This window comes from Perissodus microlepis, chromosome 22, assembly GCF_051167445.1.
Source record: "Perissodus microlepis isolate ML-2025 ecotype Zambia chromosome 22, ASM5116744v1, whole genome shotgun sequence".
Taxonomy (NCBI): domain Eukaryota; kingdom Metazoa; phylum Chordata; class Actinopteri; order Cichliformes; family Cichlidae; genus Perissodus; species Perissodus microlepis.
The window spans coordinates 32,297,193-32,321,156 of record NC_140481.1 but is presented as its reverse complement, the minus strand read 5'-3'; the positions used below and the strand labels follow the sequence as shown (position 1 = coordinate 32,321,156).

General features: G+C 46.4%; 1 protein-coding gene across 3 annotated transcripts in view; it reads right to left on the bottom strand.

Moving 5' to 3' along the window:
• Positions 1-518: 518 nt before the first annotated feature.
• Positions 519-23,964, bottom strand: part of LOC146363584 (zinc fingers and homeoboxes protein 2-like) — a 128,291-nt gene continuing 104,845 nt past the window's right edge. For all 3 annotated transcript variants that reach the window (XM_084919792.1, XM_084919793.1, XM_084919794.1), the window contains 3 exons: positions 19,123-22,402; positions 15,992-16,169; positions 519-6,515 (listed from right to left, as the gene is read on the bottom strand). In XM_084919792.1, the coding sequence (XP_084775918.1) occupies positions 15,995-16,169; positions 19,123-22,061 (3,114 nt within the window). In that variant the 5' untranslated portion in view covers positions 22,062-22,402 and the 3' untranslated portion in view covers positions 519-6,515; positions 15,992-15,994. The remainder of the gene's footprint in view (positions 6,516-15,991; positions 16,170-19,122; positions 22,403-23,964) is intronic.

The window sequence follows — 23,964 nt, the reverse complement described above, 5'->3', positions numbered from 1 at the left end:
TTGCAGTCGTCCACCGCCAACCTGTTAGCGACGACGACGATGCCTCATGGTGCAACCTCCAGCAACCACTCACCAACCGGTCCAGTAATGCACATTTTTACCTAGCAACCAGAGGTTACCAGGGGCGTGCCATGTGACTCAGGCGTAATTATATTAATTATATAAATTTGTTGTAGAAAAATAATCTTGATTTTAGGCCATAATCAAGCGGCCCTAATGATCCGAACTAATAAATAAGTGTTTTTTGGACACTTGGCAGGGCGCTGATGTTGCCTGTGAAGCTGAAATAAAAGGACTTTGTGTGTGTGTGTGCAAACACCAGAGATTATGTGAAAGGCTGGAGCTTTTCCACGCCATCGGCCCTTCTCTGAAGTGGCTGCAGACCATTTCTCCCTCTGTTTTGTTTTAAAGCTGTCAGGATTTCACAATCAGGTGAGTCAGAGCAGAATGCAGCGTCCATATGATGCACGTGCGCTGCTGTTCGCTGCATTCAGACCACATCACACAGACACAGTGAGAACAGGGTGTACCCTTTGAAAAAGGCTGTGTTTTATTGAAATACAGCAGACATCAACAGGTTGTTTTGCTGGCCTGGGCGACAGAAACAGAGCTCGAATGCTTTTCAAACAACGCAAAAACAAATATTCATGGCTCTTATTTTCTTTTAACCCGACGGACCCCAGAGACGCCGCCAGCCCGCGAACCCAGCTGAGTCAGGACGAGTTCGCTTTTGGGCCGGGAAGGGGAGCGTCTTTGTGGCGTCGAGGACGAAACAAAAACAAGCTGGTGCTCCAAATCAGTTTGGGTTCAAAGATGCTGGTATGTGAAGTTAAAAATCGAACGCGCCTCGAGTGCTGGAGGATTTGAAAGTGTTCAGGCCTGTTTTTGTGCCCAGGGTTGTTGTTAGATAGTAGCAGTAGTAGAAGAAGCAGAACCTCAGTTATGAAGCAGGGCTGGCCTCAACTCCCCTTAAAAACACAATCAGAGCACCTGGTTTTCCCAAAAGTGATGCTCGGCTTTGTAAAGTCTTTTTCTTGGTTGATTAAAATTTTTTTGTGCATTTTTTTGCTGGAGCGTTTGAGCACTGATCCCTTCATTTGACTTCTTTTCACACGTGAACCAAGATTTAAAAACACAGCTTGAAAGAATGCAGTGAGTTTGATGATTTGCATACGCAAAACTTCCAGAAACTGGATCTGATTCAACTTGTCGAACAGCGGAAGGTTTCTCTAAAACTAAAATACTTTTGCAGAAGTCACGTCTTGATTGTCTCACGTCTTAAAATTCCTTCGCTGAGCTTCTGAAGTGAGCTAAAAAAGCAGTCAAATGAAGAAGATATCAGCTTTCTACAGCCTATTTTCTACTTTTTCATTCTTGGTTCACATGTGACAGCGACTTGAAATTCAAAACTGAGGACAGCTGGAGACTGAGGACGGATAAACACCCTTGAAGTTTGCTCGACAACGGAGTCTGGGTCAGAGCGCAGATTTGCTCTGATAGCAGGAATGACGTGCTCAAAGTCCAGAGTCTAGTTCAGAAAATCTAGTTCTGAAACTCTGATGCAATATCAATATTTCAGAGATGGAAATATATCAAAGAAAACCAGAAGACTGCATTGCTCTTTAACTTTTGTGCTTGAAACCGGTAAACAGAAAACAACAGAGCCATCATCAGAGCAAACTTCAGGGAAGGTAAAGGAGTTCAGCCTCGACGTCGTCCCCCCCACCCCGCAAACATCTGAACCTCGCTGCTCTTCAAAATTTGACTGTCGCTGCATAAAAAGCTTTTTTGAGGAAACCAGGCGCTCGCCACGATACAACGGAGCAAGTTTAAACGAAGGAAGCACGGAGCACACCGGTCGCACTGCGCGCCGCTTTGTGTGGTTTCTTCGTCCCCTCGTTGTGACCGGGGCAGTTTCCCCCAAGTTTACGCTCACAGGAAACGACGATTGCAACATTTAATCGCGATTGTCGATTACGTACATTTACAAGCCACCTGGGTGCTGCACACCTCCACTCGTCAGCGTGCGCTAAAAATAAACAAGCATAAATTTGAGACAAACCTCTTTAAGACTGCTAACCTACAAGCCGTCAGTTAGCTTCAAAGGCTTTTTAAGGCTTATATTAGAGGTGCTTTAATTTTTTATCGGGGATTTTTTATAAATCAAACTGCAAAAGTGAACCATGATTGTTGTGCTAGCTGCAGCAAAATTAAAGTTGCTGCTATTAGCAAGCCAGAATGACATCACCAGTATCGCTGATGTAGCCTTCTCTTATTGGCTAAAAATCAACTGGTGGTCCTGATTTCCATTACAAGCGACTCCATCCTGGTACTTTGGTACTCGTAGTGAACTACATTTACATTTTTAAATTAACAATTGTAATTAGCACAAGTTCGTGATTTAGCTAACGGCTATTTTGATCCTTGGTTTTAGCATCTTACACATTCACATAAAAACGGGACAAGATCGCTCTTCGTCCCTTTGAAGGTAAAAAGTGCAAATTTATGTGGAAAAGTTGGCCAAAAATATTTTAATCAACAAAATAAAAAAGCTTAATAGAGTTGAAAGTAGACTACAGTAGAACTTGTGGCGTGTCAAACGTCACTGAGGCCAAAGGTTTGCTCGAGGCACCGGTCTGGGCTAGCGGAAGCGTTCGAGCAAATTTAGTTCCCACACGATCATGTTTAACTTCTGCAGGACCGCCTTTGCTTTGGTGCCAGTGTGCTCGGTTCCCTCCTCTTTCAACATTCAGACAGTAAACCCACTTTCCTCCCCAAAGCAATTACATTCAATCATTCATCAGAAAAATATTCAATTAAAACTATACACTTGCAAAAATAAAACTCTCTTGGAAGCGTGCTAAGGCTGAGCGTCCACCAGGAGGCGCTCTCCGCCGCGCTGCCAGCACTCCTGTTAGGCCCTGCAGCTGTGCGGCGAGAGCTTCAGTGCTGCTGAACGCTACAAGTTTAAAGAACTGCGAAGACTTCGAGCAAACAAAGAAGCATTTTAACCACCTCGGACGAGCGGTCGGAGCTACGCGGCAAACCCCCGACAGCTCGACCGGCCGCCCCGCGGACGGAGTTGGAAACCTCCCCCTGCCGTCGTGTCGTTGAGGCCAGCCCTGGTATGCATTTGTAAATACAGTATTTCAGATATATGTAGTCTTATCATCTTTAAATCTGACCAGGACACTACAGCGGCAGAAGCAATACATAAAGAAGCTCATATTTTGTTTTTTACTATTATTCTTTTTTGTAGGAATGGAACTAGTTTCAACTAATCCTACCAAGCCAACATGTAGTAATGTATCGAATAAAAGGCTATTTATCTTTTTTTTTGTCTGTTTTTGTTTATTACAGGTGTGTATGATGGTGTGCAGGACGACAAAGAGAGAGAGAGGGAGAGAAAAACGAAGGAAAACGGTGAAAAATGAAAGAAAGCGAGGAGAGACGAGAGAGACGAAGAAAAGGAGGAGGGATAGAAACGGAGAGAAAGATCAAAGTATGATTCAGGCAGCGTGAGTCTTGATTGCAGGTTTTTACTGTCGAGTTTGTAAGTTGCGTGATCGTTACCGTTGAATCCTTCTGCGTTTGCCACCGTTTCAAGTCTCTCGACTGTTTTTTTGTTTTTATACTCAGTTTGTTCCTTATCGGGTTTGAAAACAAAGATCCACGACAGTCACTTGGTCATACAAGCATGTTCGTCGGAACGAGAAGTGCAGATTGGCTTAAGTTTCTTTTTGTTTTTTTCCTTTGCTTTTCTTCAAAAAAGGGTTCCAGACAGTGGCTACAATAATAATAATAATAATAATAATAATATAATAATAATAGCACTTGACTTCACTTCAGCACAGTAAAAAAAAGGAAAAAGGTCCAAAGGTGCTTTTTTTTCTCCGTTTTGTTTTTTAAATCTGATTTGATGTGAAGCGAAGTCCCCCCTCTTCCTCCCTCCTCTCCCTCCCACCTCTCCTCTCCTCTCAGCGGGGAAGTGGCGGGCGGAAGTCCAGTGCCGGTGAGATGAACAAGTGACTGAAGTATTGCCAACTGGTCCGTCTTTTTTTTCTTCTTTTCCTTGTTTTTCCTTTTTTTGTAGTGGTTCCACTCTGGTTCAGTACAAAAAGAGGAGAGAGAGATGGGAAAGAGCAAAAACCCCACCAAGAACAAAAAAAGGAAAACTGTTCACGCACACACTGCTGGCACTAGATTTTTTTTTAAAAGTCCAACAAAAATAAACCAAAAAAAAAAAAGCCGAGAGAGGGTTTTTTTTTTAAAGGAAAAAGAAAACCAGGAGGATTTTGGGGGGACGAGTTGCTCCCATTTTACAAAATGTAACAAAATTTTTCCCGCAAAATTTTACAAATCTGTAGCAATACAGGAAAAACAAACAAACAAACAAACATATATATCCTATTTACAACGACACGAAGAAGAACCCTTATTTTTTGAAAGTGTAGTGAGAATGCAGCAGATCCCAGCTTTGGCACTCGGCGTTTTTGTTCGTTTTTTTTCTTGTTTGTTTGTTTGTTTTAAATCCACCCTGTCGGTCTGTACTGCTGCTGCAGGCACACATTCAGTGCTCCGGTTCGTCTCCACGGCAACACGGGTCACACACAACACCGCCTCGGCCACGTCCGTCAGTCCCGCCTTTAACTCCGTAAAATACGGCGTTTGTGACGCTACAGATGGCCCCGCCCCTCCCTGAGCCTGGTTCTGCTGGAGGTTTCTTCCTGTTAAAAGGGAGTTTTTCCTTCCCGCTGTTGCCAGAGTGCTTGCTCACAGGGGGTCATATGATTGTTGGGGAGTCTCTGTAGTATTGTAGGTCTTTACTTTACAAGGGGACGGTTGGTGCTATATGAATAACACTGAACAGCTTTTTCTACCCTTGGGTCTGTGTGATGTCATAGAAAGGAGACAATCCTGCCCACCTTACTAATTTCCCGCTATAAGGAGCAGCCAATCAGGAGAACTTCCCCTTAAAGGGGAGGAGCTGTAGAGTCCAACAATGAAAACTAAAGTCTTTATAGTTTGTAACAGAGGTGATTCACCTAAAGCCGTGAGGAAGTGAAGTAACAGGCCATTTGATTGGACAAAAAAGTTCCTCAAGGTTAAACTCACGCACATATTTCAGAGGGGTTGTTAATGAAAACGTGAAATGAGAAGGATCCACTGAAGTCTAACAGTTATAAATTTAACATGTATGTTGGAGCTCGATTAACAGAGAAATGTTTTCTTTTAATTTCTAACATCGGATAAAAAAATTTCCTCGGCACTCAGACTGAATCACGCAGCGTTCCTTCAGCCGGCGAATCGTTTCTCACGCACCAACCAATCTGAGGAAAATGGAAAACATGAATAAACTCGTCCACTTGCGCGTGAACAAAGCCTCGTGCGCCGTCACGCCGACCAAAGCCGCTTTTAATACGGTGCTGCTGACAACTCCACACTCCAGTGGAAAAACAACAAAAGGAAGTAAATATAGAAAGTTTCTGCGGCGCTGAAGGACTCGCTCGTCTCACAATGCAGCGCTGAGCGAACGTAAAGGCTGAAAACTGGCAGTTAAAGGCTCCAGCTGCAGCTCGGCAATTCAATAAATACGTTTAACAATCATTTAAAAGAAGAGAAAACACTCTGAATAAAACATTCTGGTGACTTCCTCCGACTTAGGTGGAGAAATAAAGAGTTGCATAATGATGCAGGCGGACGGCTGCGACAAGGACGAAGAACGACTGGAATAAATCCTGATATGCTGCACGAGTGAAATACTAATTGTTCGTTTAATTCACCCAAAGCGTGCGCTGAGGAATTAATAAACGAATCCTACTGAGGTTTGGTTTAAAGGGACACGAGTTTTTTTCAGGCATGTTTGTCGTTGCGGTTCACTTAAACTTGCTTTGTTTTCCGGCTCGTTTGTGGATTTATTCTCGGGGGGAGTGGAAGTGATCCACTTCACTTCTTTGAGGGAATGTTTGAATTTTGTCCCCCTGAAGACAAAACACATTTAAAGGGTCCGACTCTGTTTACGGCAGTCTGCAGGACGCCTGTGCGACGGTGTTGTGTTATGATACAATTATAAAACTGAACGCAGCAGTTTGAAATCCACTGTAAAGGTGGGGTGTGTGGGGTGGGGGTGTTTCAATTATCTTCACAGATCGTGACCCTGAATTTCTCCTCGCGCTCTTCAGATTTCAATTTGGGTGCAGCCCACAGTAAAGCGCAGCAGCGGCTCTGTCGTGTTCAAACTCGTGCTTTTGTGTGCGAGCGTCACATCTACACCGCGGTCGCTCCAGGTCGCTGACGGCGTGACGGAGGAGGATGTTGTGCGTGAGCCGGGATGCGACAATCAAGAGATTAAAAACAAAAACCAAAAAAATCTGAAAACATAAGAACAGGGGGAAAAAAAATTAGATAATCGAGAAAGTCTTCTTTTGTTGCTCCATTCTTCATGTTTTCTCCTCTTCTATGTTTCCAGCAGCAGCGGCGGTGGCCGAGGCGATGGAGGCGAATCTTATTCACACCTGAAATGGACAGAGGAGAGGAGAGGGGAGGAGGGTAAAAAACACATTAAAATCTGTCAAATGTTCGGCGGCACAAATGTCAGTGTCACAAGAACTCGGATGATTCTCGGCAAAAAATGAAAACAAAGCCAAACAAAAAGAGGCAGAGAGCAGCGAGCGAGCGAGCGCGGGGGGATTAAAAAGCAATCGTTGATCCCGAGTCGGCGTTCCAGGCCGCCCGGTGCCGCCGGGAACTGGGACACGCTGTGAGAGAACAGCGGCAGACCTGAGCGGCCGCGGCGCGCTCGCTTAATCTGTGTAAGAGGAAAACTGTGCCGAAGATTAAACGAGGCCGCCGGTCGCTGTGATTACAAACACAGTTTTATATCGTGGGACAGAGAGCGGCTCGTCAACAGCAGGTGACCTGTGGGTAAACTCCAGCCCGTCAGGCGGAGCCAGCTGCTGCTCATCAAACAGTATCGAGTAACTGATCATCAGCAGGTCTGAGCTGCTCTGTACAAACTGTTTCAGTCTGCAGGTCTGGGACATTCAGGTGTCGCAGTCTTCACCTGGGTGGACGTCCCAGCAAATTCACCCTGCGGTCACTCTACAGGCCTCGGTTAGCAGCTTAAAGGTTAAAGTTCATGACCTTACACATATGAAAGGACTGAGTAGCTATGGCTCGTTGCCAGGAGAAAGCCTCTTCACCAGCTGTCAGCACGGTGGTGGACGGCTGATGATTTGAGCACCTCACAGTCACCGAGTGGGCCGTGAGGTGCTCTCCAAAGTCAAACATGAGGCCGTGTGACCAAAGATAAAGCCTGGGCTAACCTGGATCACACAAAAGGTGCTGCAAAGTGCAGATGTCAGCCTGACCGAGAGGCTGGACCTTCACAGGGCTGTGCATACACGAAACCTCAATAAACTGAAGCAACGCTGTGAAGAAGAGTCCCCGCCGTGCTGTGAGAGACTGAGCCACCGCTTCAGGTCGAGCTACGAGCTGCTGCATCACAGGACCGTACGCAGCCAGAGTTCCCACAGCGTGTCTGATCAGTGTGCTCGCTGTGTTTGTGGAGACTTTAAATAAAAACTGAAACAACGCCGAACATCACTGCGGCTTCTGTTTAAGCTGCTCTGAGCGCGACACAGATTAATCCATCAGGTCTCGAGTCAAAGAGGAAAAACTGCTGAATGTCTTCTTCAGATGCGAACAGCTGCTCAATCAGCTGTTTAATCACAACACCAGCTGACAAGCCACAACAAAACTTTATTACCCTCACATACGCAAACAGCGTGTTACTGAGTCAGGCCCAGAGTCAGGGCCCTCTGAGCTTCACCTAAAAGTTCCTTAAAAAGACACAAACTGACTACAAAAAGATGAAAAACAACCACAAAACACAGGTTAGAGCAGGCTCACAGATGCACAGCAGCGACAAAGAGAAAACAAACAACTGCAAAGACACAAAAAAGAGTCAGGCGCTAAGACGAGAACTGCACAGCTGCTACAGAGACACAAGAAACAGCTACAAAGAAACAAACGAGACACAAATGAGACACAAACATCTGCAGAGACAGACGCTCTACATGTTCTCCACAGAGAGAACATAACTGAGTGCAGGTTGTGTCTCGAACTCGTCTCCTGTTGCTGGTTGAAGCCGAGGAGCTTTTTTGAGTCCAGGGACAGAAGAAATGACTACAGTGAATTTTATACCCATGACTGTTGAATAAAGACGCGTCTCTGTTTTAATAACTAGCTTGGGAAATAATTGGTGAGTGTCACTGGTTTAGCTGTAGGAAGCTGCCTCTTTCAAAGACCGCTCAAAACCTTCAGCAGGAAAACGACAGCCTGATGTTCCTCTGAGCGCTCACAGATCCCCAACTTTCAGTGAAACTGGGGAAAACTTATCCGAGTGTTCACGTGTTGCTGCCAGTCCAGAAAAACTGCTTTTGTTCAGCGCGTCCCTGCAAACACCGCAGCTCCGACCGTCTCTAGCGAGCGTCTTCTCTCAGGTGTTTGAGGCTCAATGGGGGCAGAAATCACAGTGAAGGTCAGAATCCCCGATAAACACGCTCCTGGTCCGGCTCCTCACCTGACCCTCTGCCTTCAGGCTGACAAACCGCGGACGCGTTAACCAAGAACTGCTGGAGACTAAAACTCATCGATCCCGCCCACCACCTGTTTGACCTGCTGCCCTCTGGACTCCGCCTCAGGTCAATCAGGTCTCACTCCCACAGACTCACAAACAGCTTCTTCCCCTCAGACTGGAAGCTAGCACAGACCCCACCCACACTCTCACTCACTCTTAGCCATGGTCCTGAGTTAGCCTCATCCTTCAGGCCAATCACAGCCTCCACACAGACTGGTTACACATGCAAACGCCACGTCTGACCTGAGCTCCCGTCAGCCTCACAGCAGACACACCTGTGGAATCGCCTTTAACACCCTGCGTCGCCTCGCTCTCAGACAGAGCTCCATCAGCTCGTTACAGGCGACGGGTAAAACTGATTATCCTGTTCAAATGGACCAATCAGATGAGACCACAATAGAAAATAACACAGATGTGGTGCAGCATCAGGAGCGCTGGGAGCTCTGTGTAATTAGGCAACTTCAAATCAAGAAATTTTAACTGGAAAAGAAAAAGAACCCTTTTTTTATTAAAAATGACAAAATGGAAATAAATGAATGTTCTTTAAGATTAAGGCGACCCGGGAGTGACTGTGATCGTCTCGGTGTTTCGCATCATGATGATGACGGCGAGGGAGCAGCTCTGCAGCATGTCAGCAATTAAGGCTTCATCTATAAGGTACGACTGTTGATAAGTTATTACAGGACGCCGCGCTCCACTGATTAAATGAAGCCCGGAGCTGCTGTGATTAGTGAGACAGGACAATGGATGGTGGGCGCACACACACGCACGCACGCACGCACACACACACACACACACACACACACACACGCACACGCACACTCTCACACACACGCACACACGCACACACACGCATGCACGCACGCACGCACACACACACACACACGCACACACACACACGCACACGCACACTCTCACACACACACGCACACACACACACACACACACACACACGCACACACACACGCACACACACACACACACACACACACACACACACACGCACACACACACACACACACACGCACGCACGCACGCACACACACACACACGCACACACACACACGCACACGCACACTCTCACACACACACGCACACACACACGCACACTCACACACACACTCACACACGCACACACACGCACACGCACACACACTCACACACACACTCACACACACACACACTCACACACACACACTCACACACACACACACACACACACACACACACTCACACACACGCGCACACACACGCTCACACACACACTCACACACACACACACACACACACGCACACACACTCACTCACACACACACTCAGATGAGCCGGGGACATCAATTAGCGCTGCTGCAGAAATTTGTTTTTGCTCCGTCGGTCGTTACGACTCCCTAATATAATCTGGTCGATGCCGTCACTCTTTAGCTCTCTTTATTAGTATCATCCTGCTGATGTGACCTTTGACCCCTAACCTCATGTGTAAAATGGAAAAGGAGGGAGCGCGAGAGCGAAAGCAGCTTTAAACGAGCCGATGTTTGGAGCCCTCGCTCCTCTCCATGTTTGAGACCTGTGAACGCGTCTCGCTTCATTTCATCCTCCCATTCTTCATTTTCTCAGCAGGTATTTGTCCCTTTCATCCCCCGTTTACCTTGACCTCCTCTCCAACAGACCGGCCTTACGGTTACAGCAGAATAAGAACGGGAACGTATGTTTAATTTCTAGCATGTTTTGCTTAACGCCTGAATGACTTTTTTATTTTGACGGCTTTGATTAAGCCGAACGATCGCTCTCAGACCAGCACCGGGGGAAAACGGTCGAGTTTATTTCTGCTGCAGTTTCTCCTCTCAAGGTCTCAAATTTGGATTTTATTGACTGGTGTGTGTTAAATTGTGCTTTTCTGTCTGTATTTCTGCTTTTAGATTAATTACAGAATGCAATTTTTTTCTTGTTGCTGTGATATCGACTTTTTTTCACTGGCTGTGATTTGTGGTCTGTTGACAGAGTATAAACATGCTTCTAATAGTTTATTCAGAGCAGCACCAAATCAATATTTTCATCTGAACAAAGGATTAAATGACTGTGTTTAATCCGAAAGCTGTCATTCGGAGTGGTTTAGCAGCCCACTCTTGTTTTCTATTAACTCTGGAGAGCAGTTTAGTGTCTTTCAGCCTGAAGTTTTGGTTTTCCGTCCACACGCTGAGCTGTTTTTATGTTACTCACGTTACGGCCTGCTCGGCATCAAAGAGGCAAAAATTAGACACAAGCTGGTGGAGAAAAACCAACCAGCAGTGAAAAGGTGGAGAAATTCCCTCCAGGAGTTTGTGGAGAACCCGAGTCCCGAGTGTCTGACTATAGAGCTTCTACATATGAACAGATGACGTCATCGTTTGTCGTTGTTTAGGTTTGGCCCACGCTCTCTGATGGAAAAGGGTGGAGTGCCCACTCTGGGTGGAGGGGAGTGGAGCAGGCAACTGGCAGACTGATGGAGGCTGTGGTGAAGGTGAAGCTGTCTTTACTGCCCTCGCATATGGCCATGAGCTCTGGGTCCTGACCACAGGAGTGAGACCGAGGAGGGAAGCGGCCAAAACGAGCTTCACCTGAAGGGAGGCTGGGCTCAGAGCGGAGCCGCCACTCCTCCACGTGGAGGCGAGCCAGTGGAGGCGAGGATGCCTCATGGATGTCTCCCAGGGGAGGAGGTTCAAGCGTGTCCAACCTGGAGGAGACTCCGGACACGCTGGGTAGATGATGTCTCGCGGCTGGCTTTGAAGAGGGAGGTGTGTCTGTGCTTAGACACCAGCGGGTACGAAAACAGATGGATGTGATGGATGGGGGGTGGGGGTGAGGGGAGCAGTGTTATGGTTAGCTACGGCCCTGAGAACGGGGGAGGGGGGGTGTTGCGCAGCCCTCTCTTTAACGTGGCCTCGGCGATGAAGCTGTTACAGTCGGTGCACGCCGATCGACTCCTGTTGGAGGTTTAATGAGAAAATTCAGTTTCCTGTTGCCATGTTTTAGTCGGCGCCGCATATTTCCCAGAGTTCGAGTGTGACTTCTATCTGGAGTAGGTTTTCCATCAGCTGCGTTTGGTGGATTCCAGCGTTCACCTGCCACGCTCACTCGTCGGAGCGCCAAACTGATTTGGAGAGCAGAACTCGGCCTCAAGCAATAACTGGCGCCAGAGCCGAGCGTCTGGCAGAGCGGGCGAGTCTGCGGCCGCCGCCACAAAGTGCCAGGGTTTAGATAGCTGCTCGTGTTAATTTATCATCCCGCGCATGGTCCAAATCACCGAACCCCCCCACCCCCACCCCCCAGCGCCGCTGATGAAGCCACACTCTTCCTGTTTCACTGTTCTGCAGCGGCTGCTGGTGAATGAACTGAGGAAAAAGGACAGTTTAATTTGGGTTTTATCATGTTGGACATCTCATTTCTGTAAACGGCGACCTGTTCTGATGTGAGGGTTGGAGCAGAGGGGTGGAGAGAGCAGCTGCAGCAGACTGATGGAGCAAACATCTCCAGCAAACACATGCGAGCAGAATCTGTGTCGAGTTTTCAGGTAACCAATCAGAGTGCACCTCGACTCCTGGCTCCGGACGAGACAAAGACAAAACTCTGTGGATGTCATAGCGAAGTGTGAACCCTGAGCTGATGTAAGACGTCATGTCTGTACAGAAGACCCGCTGTAACCGTATGATGTTGGTGGAAAGATGAAAATATTACTGTAGTTAATGTTTTTCTGAGTTATTGTTTGTTTTTTATGTGGTTTTTCATCTTCTTTGACTGCTTTAGTCTCTTCATCATCAACTTCTTTTGGTCTTCTTCTTCTCTGCTTCTTCCTTACGTCCACACTTTGAGTAACATGAATTTTATGAAGTTTATACTTTGGAACAGAAGCTTTTAACAGAATGCTGAAGTGTGTGAGACTTCCAGTTTCTGAATTTTGGTCACTGGGTCTGAATCATGAAGCCAATAGACTTTGAACCTGCTTTACTTTTATAGCACGACTTAACCGGCTCAGATCTGTGACCTCAGCAAACACTTTCCGATGAGTTTGCAGTCTCAGTTTCTAGTTTCAAGTCTGTTTGCAGTCAGAAGAAGACTAAAGAGAGGTAGGTGTTAGTGTGTGATTGATAGGTTGTCAGTTGTCGTGTTGGATTCCAGAACATCGAGATGGTAAGACCCAAAACACTCCACGCTCTGCTGCAGGGTTTTGTGCTAATTAGCACGCTAAACCCATGCATTTTAACCTCTGAGCATGTTAGCATGCCGTTAGCCTGCAAACTCCGTAGTAACCATGTGCAGAGAAACTGACGCGGCTCGTCTTGAGATACAGTGATAGTGACAGAAGCCTAAAGGTTGAAGGTAGCGCTATAACTTCAACTGTGACTGTTTCCAAGCCAAACGCCAGTAATGAGACCAAACTCACTCCACTGTTTACGGTGCGTGATGCATCATCTTCTTTAGAAATGTTTAATAATTAATAAGCGAACACGCCGCCTCATATTTGTTACCCAAACACCAGGTAGTGCCCGTGCCTCGGCGCCACATCGTCGGGCACCGACCACAAAGTCGAGCAGGAAGCGTGACGTTTAAGCGTTTGTCAGAACTTCCTGTCTGACGCAGTAGAGGTCAGCATCGAGGTTTTCCTCTGTCACGGTTTATTTTATTGTGATTTCACTGGAATCCGTCTTTATTAGTGCTGAGCAGAGCGCTGCAACCCGTTTCTTATTTATCTGAGATCAGAGTTTCAGTTTCTGGGCGTCTGATTCAAATACAGCATAAAGCAGAGAGTACGCTGCGTTTTCTGAAAGGAAAAATAACTTTTTACGCTGCTCTGGATCTTTGTGGCTTCTGTAGCGCAGTTGGTCTTCAAAGCTGTGGTGTAATTTATCTCCGGCGCCTTACGTGAACAGTGTTCCTCTGTTATTTTTATGTGGGAAGGAACTACTTTTTCAGATGTTGTATTATTATGTGCACGAGTCACTTTACCTCAGCTTTTTTCCCCTGTGGGATAAATAAAGCCTTTTTTGGACTGAACCGAGGCAGGTAAAAGGAGCAGAAACCTTTTTCAAATATCACTGACAGGAAGCGTTTTATTTCCCACTCCCACACTTACTGTTGGTTTTTTAAAATGCTGCATATTGATTATTGATTCCAGCTGTCAGGAGCTGATTTTGAAGGCACCCGAAAGTGGCGACAGTCCTTCAAAAGTGACACCGTAAGAAGTGGAGTGTCTGCCTCGTTTACAGCCGTTTGTCTTGAGGAAATCATTTGAACAGATTCTATTTTGATAAGCAGAAAGCCGTGTAGAAACATTAAGACTTTCAATCTTCTGTCAGAACAGACAGAGGAGGGAACAACCGGCTCACTCTGTCATCACACTTTGCCCCAGGCGGAGCCTTTTATCTATCAAACTTTACCGCACCGGGGGGTCTGTTGCTATTTTTGGGCCTCCAATAATGTTTTTTTCCCTAAATTTTCCTGAAGTTGGTGTTTGTTGCTGAGCGGTTGTAGCCAAAACTCACACAGCTACACACACAGACGGTGATTGGCTCGAGTGGGTTTGTTTGTTGCCTGGGATCGAGGTGTTGGCTTCAACACTGACAGGCTGAGAGAGGAGGGGAGGGGGGACACGGGGGACCAATGAGGGCTTCGCTGAGTTAAATCAGTTCAGTCTGTAGGTGGTAAAACCTGCAGCCACACATTCAATTCACTTCAATCCATCCATCCATTTTCCTCGCCGCGCGGCCAGCTCCGGTCACCGCGAGGCTGGAGCCAATCCCAGCAGGACACCGAGAGGCGAGGACAGTTTATTCAAATGTGCCAGTTCACAACAATAAACACCTCAAGGGGATTTAAATGGTAAAATAAAGGCGTTATAATATTTATTTATTTATTTTTCCAATGTGAAAAAATGTGATGGTGCCCTTTGAGTAGCATTTGGTGATGGTGGGGAGGAAGAACTCCCCTTAACAGGAACAAAGACTGAGATGTAAGAGTGAGAGGTGGAACAGATAAGAGTAAGACTCAATGATGTTTCAAAATAAAACAGGAAGTGAGTAGATGCAGGTGAGGGAATAAAGCTCAATAGTGTTTCAAAATAAAACAGGAAGTGAGCAGATGCAGGTGAGGGAATAAAGCTCAATAGTGTTTCAAAATAAAACAGGAAGTGAGTAGATGCAGGTGAGGGAATAAAGCTCAATAGTGTTTCCAAATAAAACAGGAAGTGAGTAGATGCAGGTGAGGGAATAAAGCTCAATAGTGTTTCAAAATAAAACAGGAAGTGAGTAGATGCAGGTGAGGGAATAAAGCTCAATAGTGTTTCAAAATAAAACAGGGAGTGAGTAGATGCAGGTGAGGGAATAAAGCTCAATAGTGTTTCAAAATAAAACAGGAAGTGACTAAACAGAGACCCAGAATGACTGTGCTAAGACTAAAGCAAATCTGGCCTCTGATTGTAAAACTTTGATCCAGATGAATTTAAGGTCTCAGTCGAGTTTGATTTCATGTAATGAGGTCGACTCTGTAGATTAGAGTGAAGCAGCAGACAGCCTCAGCCAAAAAGCTGAACGTGAGACCTGAAGTGTGTTTTAAAGACAGCCGCAGGAAGGCTTCAGCGAGCACAAACAACAGAAACACACAAGACACAAAAAAAAGCACATGTTTTTCTAGAAGTGTAGCTATTTGCGAGGGATGTTCGTGTCCGTGCGGGTTTGTTTGTTGTGGTGGAGATCCTGCCGCTGGACTGCACTGACCTCGAGGCAGCAGCGACGTACAGGGAAAAACATGAAGAAGAAAACTGCCGGAGAGCAAAGATACAAACAATGCAGAAGTGGAAAAACATTCCACGTTTGTCAACGAAAGTTTGGTTTCTGGAAAAATTCCACCTTTTACACTCACACAGTAGGTAATTTGTGCTTCTCTTGCTATAGAAGAATGGCCAAAATCAGAGATGCACCACTGAAAGATGTGATTCATGCTTCATTTAATTGCTTGAAAGGAGGTCATTTGTCATTTCTGGCATTTTCTAAAATAAGTGATTAATCATTTAACTAAGAAATAGCACTTTTATTGCCAGTGAATGCAATTCAGTTACAGGTTTAATTAAAAAACGCTGCCCTTATAACACGCGCTAAATACTTTCTGCCGTGAATGCACCTTTCAGCGGCCATCTGCTGTCGCTGAACTCAAAGATTTCAGAAATGACTCGGGAGCATTTCAGCAGCATCCTCTGATCGGCGAGCAGGAGCACAAATAAAACACGAAGCATCGATGAAACGAACCTCACAGGCTCGGCGAGGCCCGCAGATCCAGGGACAGCTGCTGACACCGAAACGCCGCCGCGAAACTCAAACTCACCGTTTATCCGGTCAGCCTCCCAGACGCGTCCTCCGCCATCTTCTTCTCTCTGTCCACGAGCAGCTCCCGCCCTCGCCTCGAGTCCTCCAGCCAGGTCCCGAACACCTCCCGCACTCCTCCGAGGACGCCCCCGTTCTGTCCCCCGTTCTTCAGCTCCGCCACGCTCTGCTGCCTCAGTCTGTCGGGCCGAGAGCGTCACGTTAGATGGAACACATAGCAGGAAATACATTTTAACATTTTAAACAGCGAGAGTGTCGACTGATGTGGGATCACGGATGCTTTAGGAGTTTAACGAGTGCCCACAGAGCTCTGCTGGGGACGCTTTGGTGCAGCCAGCAGTTAAAACCTGTGTTCAGTGTTACTCTTAGTTATCATCTGCACTTCACATCTGAGAAAAACCAACGCAGACATTTTTCAGAATAATTTTCTCTCTAGCCCTGAAGACAGGGCACCTGTCGCTGTTTTCACCTGTCTCGTTAGAGTCACGTAGTGACGATCAGTCCTATAATGATGCTGTCTGTTCAAGATTATTAAATAAAACAATAAAAAAAGATTAAAAAATAATTAACGGTGAGGTAAAAATGTGAAATTAATGGGAGGGAAAGCATAAATGCCGTCCTGGGCCTAAGATTGTTGAAGGTTTAGATTTTCTCGTCATTAAAAACAGCCTGAAGCTGTTAAAGGAAACTAAGTGTTTTAGTTTCAGTGTCTCAGTGACGAGCAGCCACACGTGAAGCAAACATGAAAAAAAGGTGAAAGTGCGATCAGCCCACACAAAGAAACTGGACTAAAATCAGTCGTTTGTCCTTCAGCACCAACAAGAACTGTCAATCAGGTTTTTTAAGATGCCACTGAGGTGATTGCGCACAATCATATTTAACGCGAGTGGGTCATAAGTGGAGCGTTTTTAATTATAACGAGGAGAAACTAATCACCGCAATAATTTAAAACTGAAGGAGGAAATTCTGTGGAAACAGAGCGAACCCGCACATGACGAGCCTCTGTCACAGCCACGGGAACACTGAGACGAGCTGCGCGTTCGTGCTTTAAATCAGGCTTTACATCGGCAAATAAAAGGACGCGATTAACCCCGAACTCCCATCTGAGCGCCGCTGACAGTTTCCTTTATCGCTCTGCATTGTTCGGCCGTACGTCGCACGTCACGCGGCGTGCTTTGTTGCAGAGTTTATGAAATAAACAGCAGCCAGAAGGATTCGAGAGTGCTGTCAGTGCAGGTTCACGCCGCGGTGTTTTCAAAGGCTGAGCCAGAAACCCAGAGCAGGCTCACGGGAAGAATAAAAGGCTTGCCCAAATTATAGTGGAGATATTGGTTTCCAACGTAATGGCTGTGTTATTTGGCCAAACATGTCCCAAGCTCCTTGAAGGAGAGGCAGACTAAATAGAGTCATGTAGATTTGTAGGTTAATGTCCTGAAAACAATGTTAATGTGGCAACTAGAAAACAGCAGCACAAGCCCGCCGAGGGGAAGCGCAAATTTACTTTGGCTGCACAGGTCACCACAAAAGGTGCCAGTGGGTAGAAAACGGTGCTGAAAGTACCAGGGGTGCAGTTCGGTAAACACTGACTGCACGAATTATCGAGGAGAAGCGAAGGAGCGAGGTGGAATTTGGTGACTGGGATATAGGAATAAGATTGACTCGACTCTTTATGAAAAATTATATTCATTTCCATCATTTCATCTACATAATAAAGGAGGTGGTCACACTGAGAAACGGGGGAATTATAGAGGGCTGTCAGCAGCTGTCAGTGTAGGACTACGTATCCGTGATTTCAGGGCTTAATTTGCTGTTTCTCTGCCAATTGTGGCAAATTATTCAGTCACTTTACATATACTTACGCAGCATTGTAAGAGTCCTTCACTACACAACCTGCTTTTAAAAACATTTCAGTAAAAAAGCAAAAGCAGAAAAACTTCCACATTATATCTTCATCCTGTTCTCGTTCCCAGGGCACCGAATCAAAGCGCTTCTCAAATGTAAGACTGAAACCTTAAATCACATCTCTGATCGACACACCGGGCTGAGACTGAGCGTTTCCTTCTTTGTGTTTTCACAGACTCGTATTGATGTCTTGATTAACTTGTTGATGTTGAATCATGATAGCCATCACTCCGCTTTAAAACCTTTAAAATCTTCTTGTAGATCAAACGAGGGCAGATAAATGAAGAACGACATGCAGCTTAAATTCCATTAACAGTTTAGTTTTCTTTATTCTGATTGTTTGCTTTATGTAAAAATGTAATCGTAAACATTTCACAGTAATTTTATCTGCCTGCATGACTGGTTAAACAAAGGGTTTCAACATTCATTACACAGGCCTGCAGGCCGGTCTGTATGGAAGCCACCAACTGGTAAATGTTTACAGACAAGTCTGTGGCTTCCATGCAAATTACAGACAACTGCAACAACCTGTTAGAGACCAAAACAATTCTAAGGAGGTTTTCAGTGCAGCACTGTGGACCTCTTTGTGACCAATTTGATGCTAGCATATTCCATCAAACCCTCGCGAATGCTTGCAAAATACACACCTTTCCACTTACGACCAGTGGCTACCAGTGGATTGAAACTTACTATCGAGCAAAACGTGAACCGAAAGTCGTCAAAGGGAAATAAACCATGGACTCTTAGCTGGTAAAGTTTCAACTTTCAAAATTAGCGGTACTTAGAAGATACCTCATAAGGTTGACATCCACAGCAAATGAAAATGCTTTTCATAAAAAAATCCTTCCAAAATTTTTAACTTAGGTTTCTGAAAATTTGCCTATTCAGCATGAGGTTAAAATAAAACCCTACCCTAACCATGGATGGGTCTGTAGTGGTCCAGGTCTGGAGGTGACTAAGAGGCTAACCACTAACAACGGATTGCCTTTCAATTATTTATTTGACCTATTTGGCAAACCCAAATGGAACTCTTACAATATAATTTAAAAGAACTTTTAAAAGCAAACATCTTCTCATTTCTGAATCTATGATTGTTTAGCATGTGGCTAAAACCTAGTTAACCCTACCCATAAGGCCATCTCTTGGACTGTATGAGGAAAACCCCTTTATATTCTGTGTATTTCTGCTAAACAGAAAACATGTCAAAGTAAAGAACTGTGAATTAAGTACCTGCCAGCAAACTGGTCTTGGAGCTCATCGTGCTGTTGATTGTTGAGGCTGGTGCGCTGGTCCATCAGCCAGCCCATCTCAACCTCCAGCACCTTACTGTTGTTGTTTGTTACGGCTCCTTCCTGACAGCGCTGGATGATGCTGGGTGGAACGTTTTCAGGGGAACACATAGGCAGCCCCTGTCCTCCATTCACGCCATTGTTGTGAAAAAGTTCTGCCAAGTCCATGCTGCCGCTCTGCAGCCGACTGTTGGTGAACCAGCGGGCCAGTTCTCCGCGAGCCAGTCCTGTCCGACCCTCCAGCTGGCTGAACTCCTCAGGGGAAGGCCACCGCGTTTGAGCAAAATCGTCCTTGAGGAGCGCCAGGGATCGGCCGTCTGGAGGCACTGAGCAGGAATTCAGATTGGGGACGGAAGGTGCAATGGTGCCAGGAGCAATCATGGACAGGGGGTGTGAAGTTGGTGGAGAGCTTTTAAGGAGGCCTACACCGGTGCTTGGTTTGTGAATCCCATTCAGTTGCAGTGCTTGGTGCTGATGTAGCTGTTTCTCAGTGATGGCACCAATGCCATTGCCGCCCATCCTTTTAGTGCCCATGGAGTTCAGAAGGGCTTGCTCCAGGTTGTCACGAAGCGCGCGGCGCTCTGCAAACCAGCTGTCGATTTCCTGATGAGACAGGCGGGTTATGGCCGACAGATTATCCACGTCGCTGTGTGTAGGAAAGCTGTTCCGCAAGAAGTTCTCCTCCAAGATCTTCAGTTGTTTTGCCGTTTTTCCTTTCATCCTCTCCAGCAAGGGGAACTGGGTCAGCACCGAGGACTTATGTTGAAAATCTGGTTTTGGTACTGCTGGGATGTCCCCACCGTCCAAATGTAAGATTCCATTATTGTGACCAGGAGAGGTCTGATCAAAGGGCCATTTCCCGTCCATTCGAGACGTTCCATTGGCCTCTGGCAGAGGACTGACTACCTTGTCTCCTCTGGGGTAGCTGGCTTTCAGCTCCACTCCTTGCTGCTCTTTTAATTTCTTGCCATCCAAGGAGAACGCTGAAATGTGGGATGGAGCTTTAGCCGGAGCACGGATGGACTGGATAATTGTCGGCCTCCTTACCTGTGAAGTAATGAGCGGAGGGGAGTTCGGCAAATTTAAATCAGAAGCTGGCAAATTGTGAGAACTGGGGTGTTTTTCTTTGGAAGGGACGGGCACGGTACGGGGAATAAGTAAACTGTTTCTGAACGGAGAGACAGAGATCGGTGGGGGGGCAATCATTGGCCTTGTTAACGACTCTGGAAAGACTATGGAGGGCAGAGACACCACCGGCTTTGTTTTGGGATTTCCTGACGCCGAGAGAATCTTCCCTTTGGAAGACAAAGATGATGATGACAACGATGGAGGCGGTGGCATTAAAGGCACAGTAGCGGATGACCTCTTCATCTCTGTGGTAACCAGAGGAACTGCTACAGGTCTTTTCATCTCCACGGGAACAAGAGGTGGAGCCATTGGGAGGCGGCCTTTTGGGGGAGGAGGTGGTGGGGGAGGAGCCATTAGGACCTTGTCTTTAGGGTCACCAGAGTGGGGCGCCACTGCCATGATGGGTCGCTTGGACTCAAACACTGTTGACAGCTGTGTCGGCAGGGGTCGCTTAAGGGAGTGGCTAGAGCCTGCCGGGGAGTTTGTGGTGACTACAGTTAGCCCATTGGGCGCAGTCGTCCGGACGTGACCGAGATGCTCGACTGTCGTGTGGACGATGGGCTGCTGTGAGGCTTTGGCAGACGGCTGAGAGATGGGGCTTGTAGGCAAGACGGTGAACGTGTGATGAGCAGGAGGGATGGAGCCATTAAACATTTTCTTCCTGGCTTCCTCCACCTCTTCCGGGGACCAAGTGATACCTTGCTTCAGCCGCTGGGTAGTGAACCAGACTTTGATCTGTTCCTCCGGGTGCTTGGAGGCAGCTGTAAGCCATGACAGCTCAGCATGCGTTGGGTATGGGAATTTATTAAAGGAGGCGATCAGCGTCAGGTTGTTGTCTAAAGAAGGGTTATATTTGGTGGTGTTCAAGGGAACGGCTATTTTTGGTACAGAGTTAAAGTTGGGTGGACGCTGGAGCATTGGGGTGACATGGGAGAGCCCTTGGACGATGGTGGGTTCAGGGATGATGACTGTTCCGTTGATGTTCACTGCTGTGATTTGGTCCTTCTGGATCAAACCGTCCAGCTGGCTTTTCAGTTCGCTCCCTCCAAAGAGCGTGTGCATACTACCCGGAGATTTCACTGTGGTAGATATGCAAGGTGGAAACACAGAGCTACTGTGGCTTCCACCTTTTTCATTTGTCACGTCGCATTCAGCTGAATTGTCCTTGCCTTCGATTGTCTGCTCTAAGATAGTCTGATTGTTCATTTTTATCCTCTTGAACTTGAAGTTCGTCTCACCTGGGTGCCGGCTCTCGTTGTGCTCTGTGAGCGAGTCAAACTTCTTGGTGTTGAAGTTGCAGACAGCACAGAGGTACAGTGGATTTAGAATGACGTTAGGATGGCTCGAGTCCACGTGTTCTTTGAAGTCATTCAGGTTCTGCGTCGAAAACGGGCAGTATTTGCACTCGTAACCTCTTCCCTGCTTCTTCTGGGACACCGGGTCTGATTCTGGCGCTTCTTTGTCCTTCCCCCCTCTGGCTTCTACATCTTCGATGACAGGGGGGTGATCTTCACATCCAGACTGCTGCTCTTTGTCTAAGTGTTTTGGAAATGCCTTCCGGTCTGGATTATCTCCATTATCCTTCATGAGGTTTTGACTCTTTTTCGCAGATTCAGGTGGTTCATTTTCTCTCACATCTTTGCTTGCCAATATTTCCATGTCCATCACCTCCTCCGGGTCATCTTGTTCATCAGGCAGGTCGCTGATGACCCGGACCATGCAGGGGGTGGAGGACTTTCTACGACTGGACATGATTGCGGCTGCTGCTGCTGCTGCTGCTGGTGATGATGGTGGTGCTGGTGTTGCTGATTGTGTTGACGATATTGTTTTTGGCTGCTGCTGCTGCTGGTGCTGGTCGAGGACGTCAGCGTGTCTGCGTTGGGGGGTCCTTACTGGGGCGGAACGGAGCAGGAGGTTGTGGAAAGTGGTAGGCGGTTGGATGTGGAGTCTCCAGTGTGTGAGAGGGAGGGCGAGAACCGGCTGACGGCGCTGGCCCAGGACCGGTTGTGCAGTGGCGTCTCCCGCTCACTGGCAGTGTCAGCTACCGACCTCGGCGTCATGGGAGGGCATCACAGACAGCAGCGGCGTTCAAGCTGCGCGGGGACGAAGACAAAGAGAGAAAACGACACATTAATACTGTTTGTGTTCAGTGAGCTGTGAGGAAGCCACTTAGAAAGGGCTAAAAATCTGAGAAAAACATGTCGGAGAGAGAAAGACGTCACTACAATAATGTTTGTGTCTGATGTTCACTCCAAACAGGATAAACAACAGGGAAAGTGCATGATGGGCAATGAAAGAAAGAGAGGAAAACTAGATAATCTGCACTTTGGTAAACAAGCCTTTTTGATGAAACATCCTTTGTTTGAGCAAGGTGAAATCAGCACAGGAACAGGAAAAAAGAGTGGAGAGAATCACTTATAGGGATACAGTTTTAATCAAAAGTTTATCATCTTGGACATGAATGTTTTAGTAATGCTGGGCTTTCATATTTCACAATTTCTGAGAACTTTTTCTGGAGCTGAATTATTTCACAACCTCTAAGATTATGAGAAAAAGAAACAAACTCAATAATTTAGTGAACAAGTTTTAATTTATTTTAGATTTCCTGAAATAAACACAGGGTGAAAATAATATATACGAGGTCAAGAACATTTATACACCCACTTAGATGTCCTAACCAGCCACGGTGGATTCTCTGTGCCAACACATAAAGGGAAATCGTTCGACTGACCGATGCACGGCGACATGTGAAAATCTGGGGAGCTTAGATAAGTCAGGGATATCTTGGAGTCATTTCTAAAGGACTGCATGTTCCAAGATCATCCGTTCAATCCACTGTTTCTTCTCAGGAAGTGCAGCTACTGTGCCAAGGTCTGAAAAACTATCCAAACTTTCACCCTGAGCTGAGAGGGTGAAAACTGCTTTGGTTGGTCCGAACAGACCTGCCATGAACTGGAAACGGCTCAAACATCAGCGTTACCGCCTGCTGTCCAGATCCCCATTGGCTAAAATACGGACACCTCGACTAAAGTTTGAAACTGGCCGAGTGCACAGTGAAAAATGTCCTCTGAACCAAAGTTTTATGATTGCATGAGGAAAAAAAACGAGTTGTAGGACACACGTGCTCTTTGGTTGCATCATCTTATATTAACTATATAACTGTTGCAGCCAGACCGAGCTAAACCCACAAAGGCAGGACCGCAAACAGAACGTATAGAACAAGATTACCAAACCAGAGACGCTGTTTATGTTGATGACGGGTCGTTTAAACACACAACAGGTTTCTGGATTTGTCGACCATAAACAGTCTCTATCTAGAACTGTGTAGTCCATAAACTGGCTCCAGGTTTCAAAGTTCAGCACTAAAGGCCGGACCCTTTTCTAAAGTCAAGTTTTCATCAATAGTTATCAGGAGAGCTGGGAAAGCTGTCACTGTGAATCTGCCAAGGCTAAACTTAAAAACTATCACCACAAAGTCCCAAAACATGCAGACTGATGAAAGCTTACACAAAGAAAATTAAGTCCAGCCATGGGAAGGACGGGAAAACTTTTATTTTGCTTTTTTGCACATGGAGAACCTGGAACGGTCCATGCTAGTGTTTTCTCTAACATGCATGGATGTAGTCACCTATCGGTTAGTAAAGTCCGGTCTTAA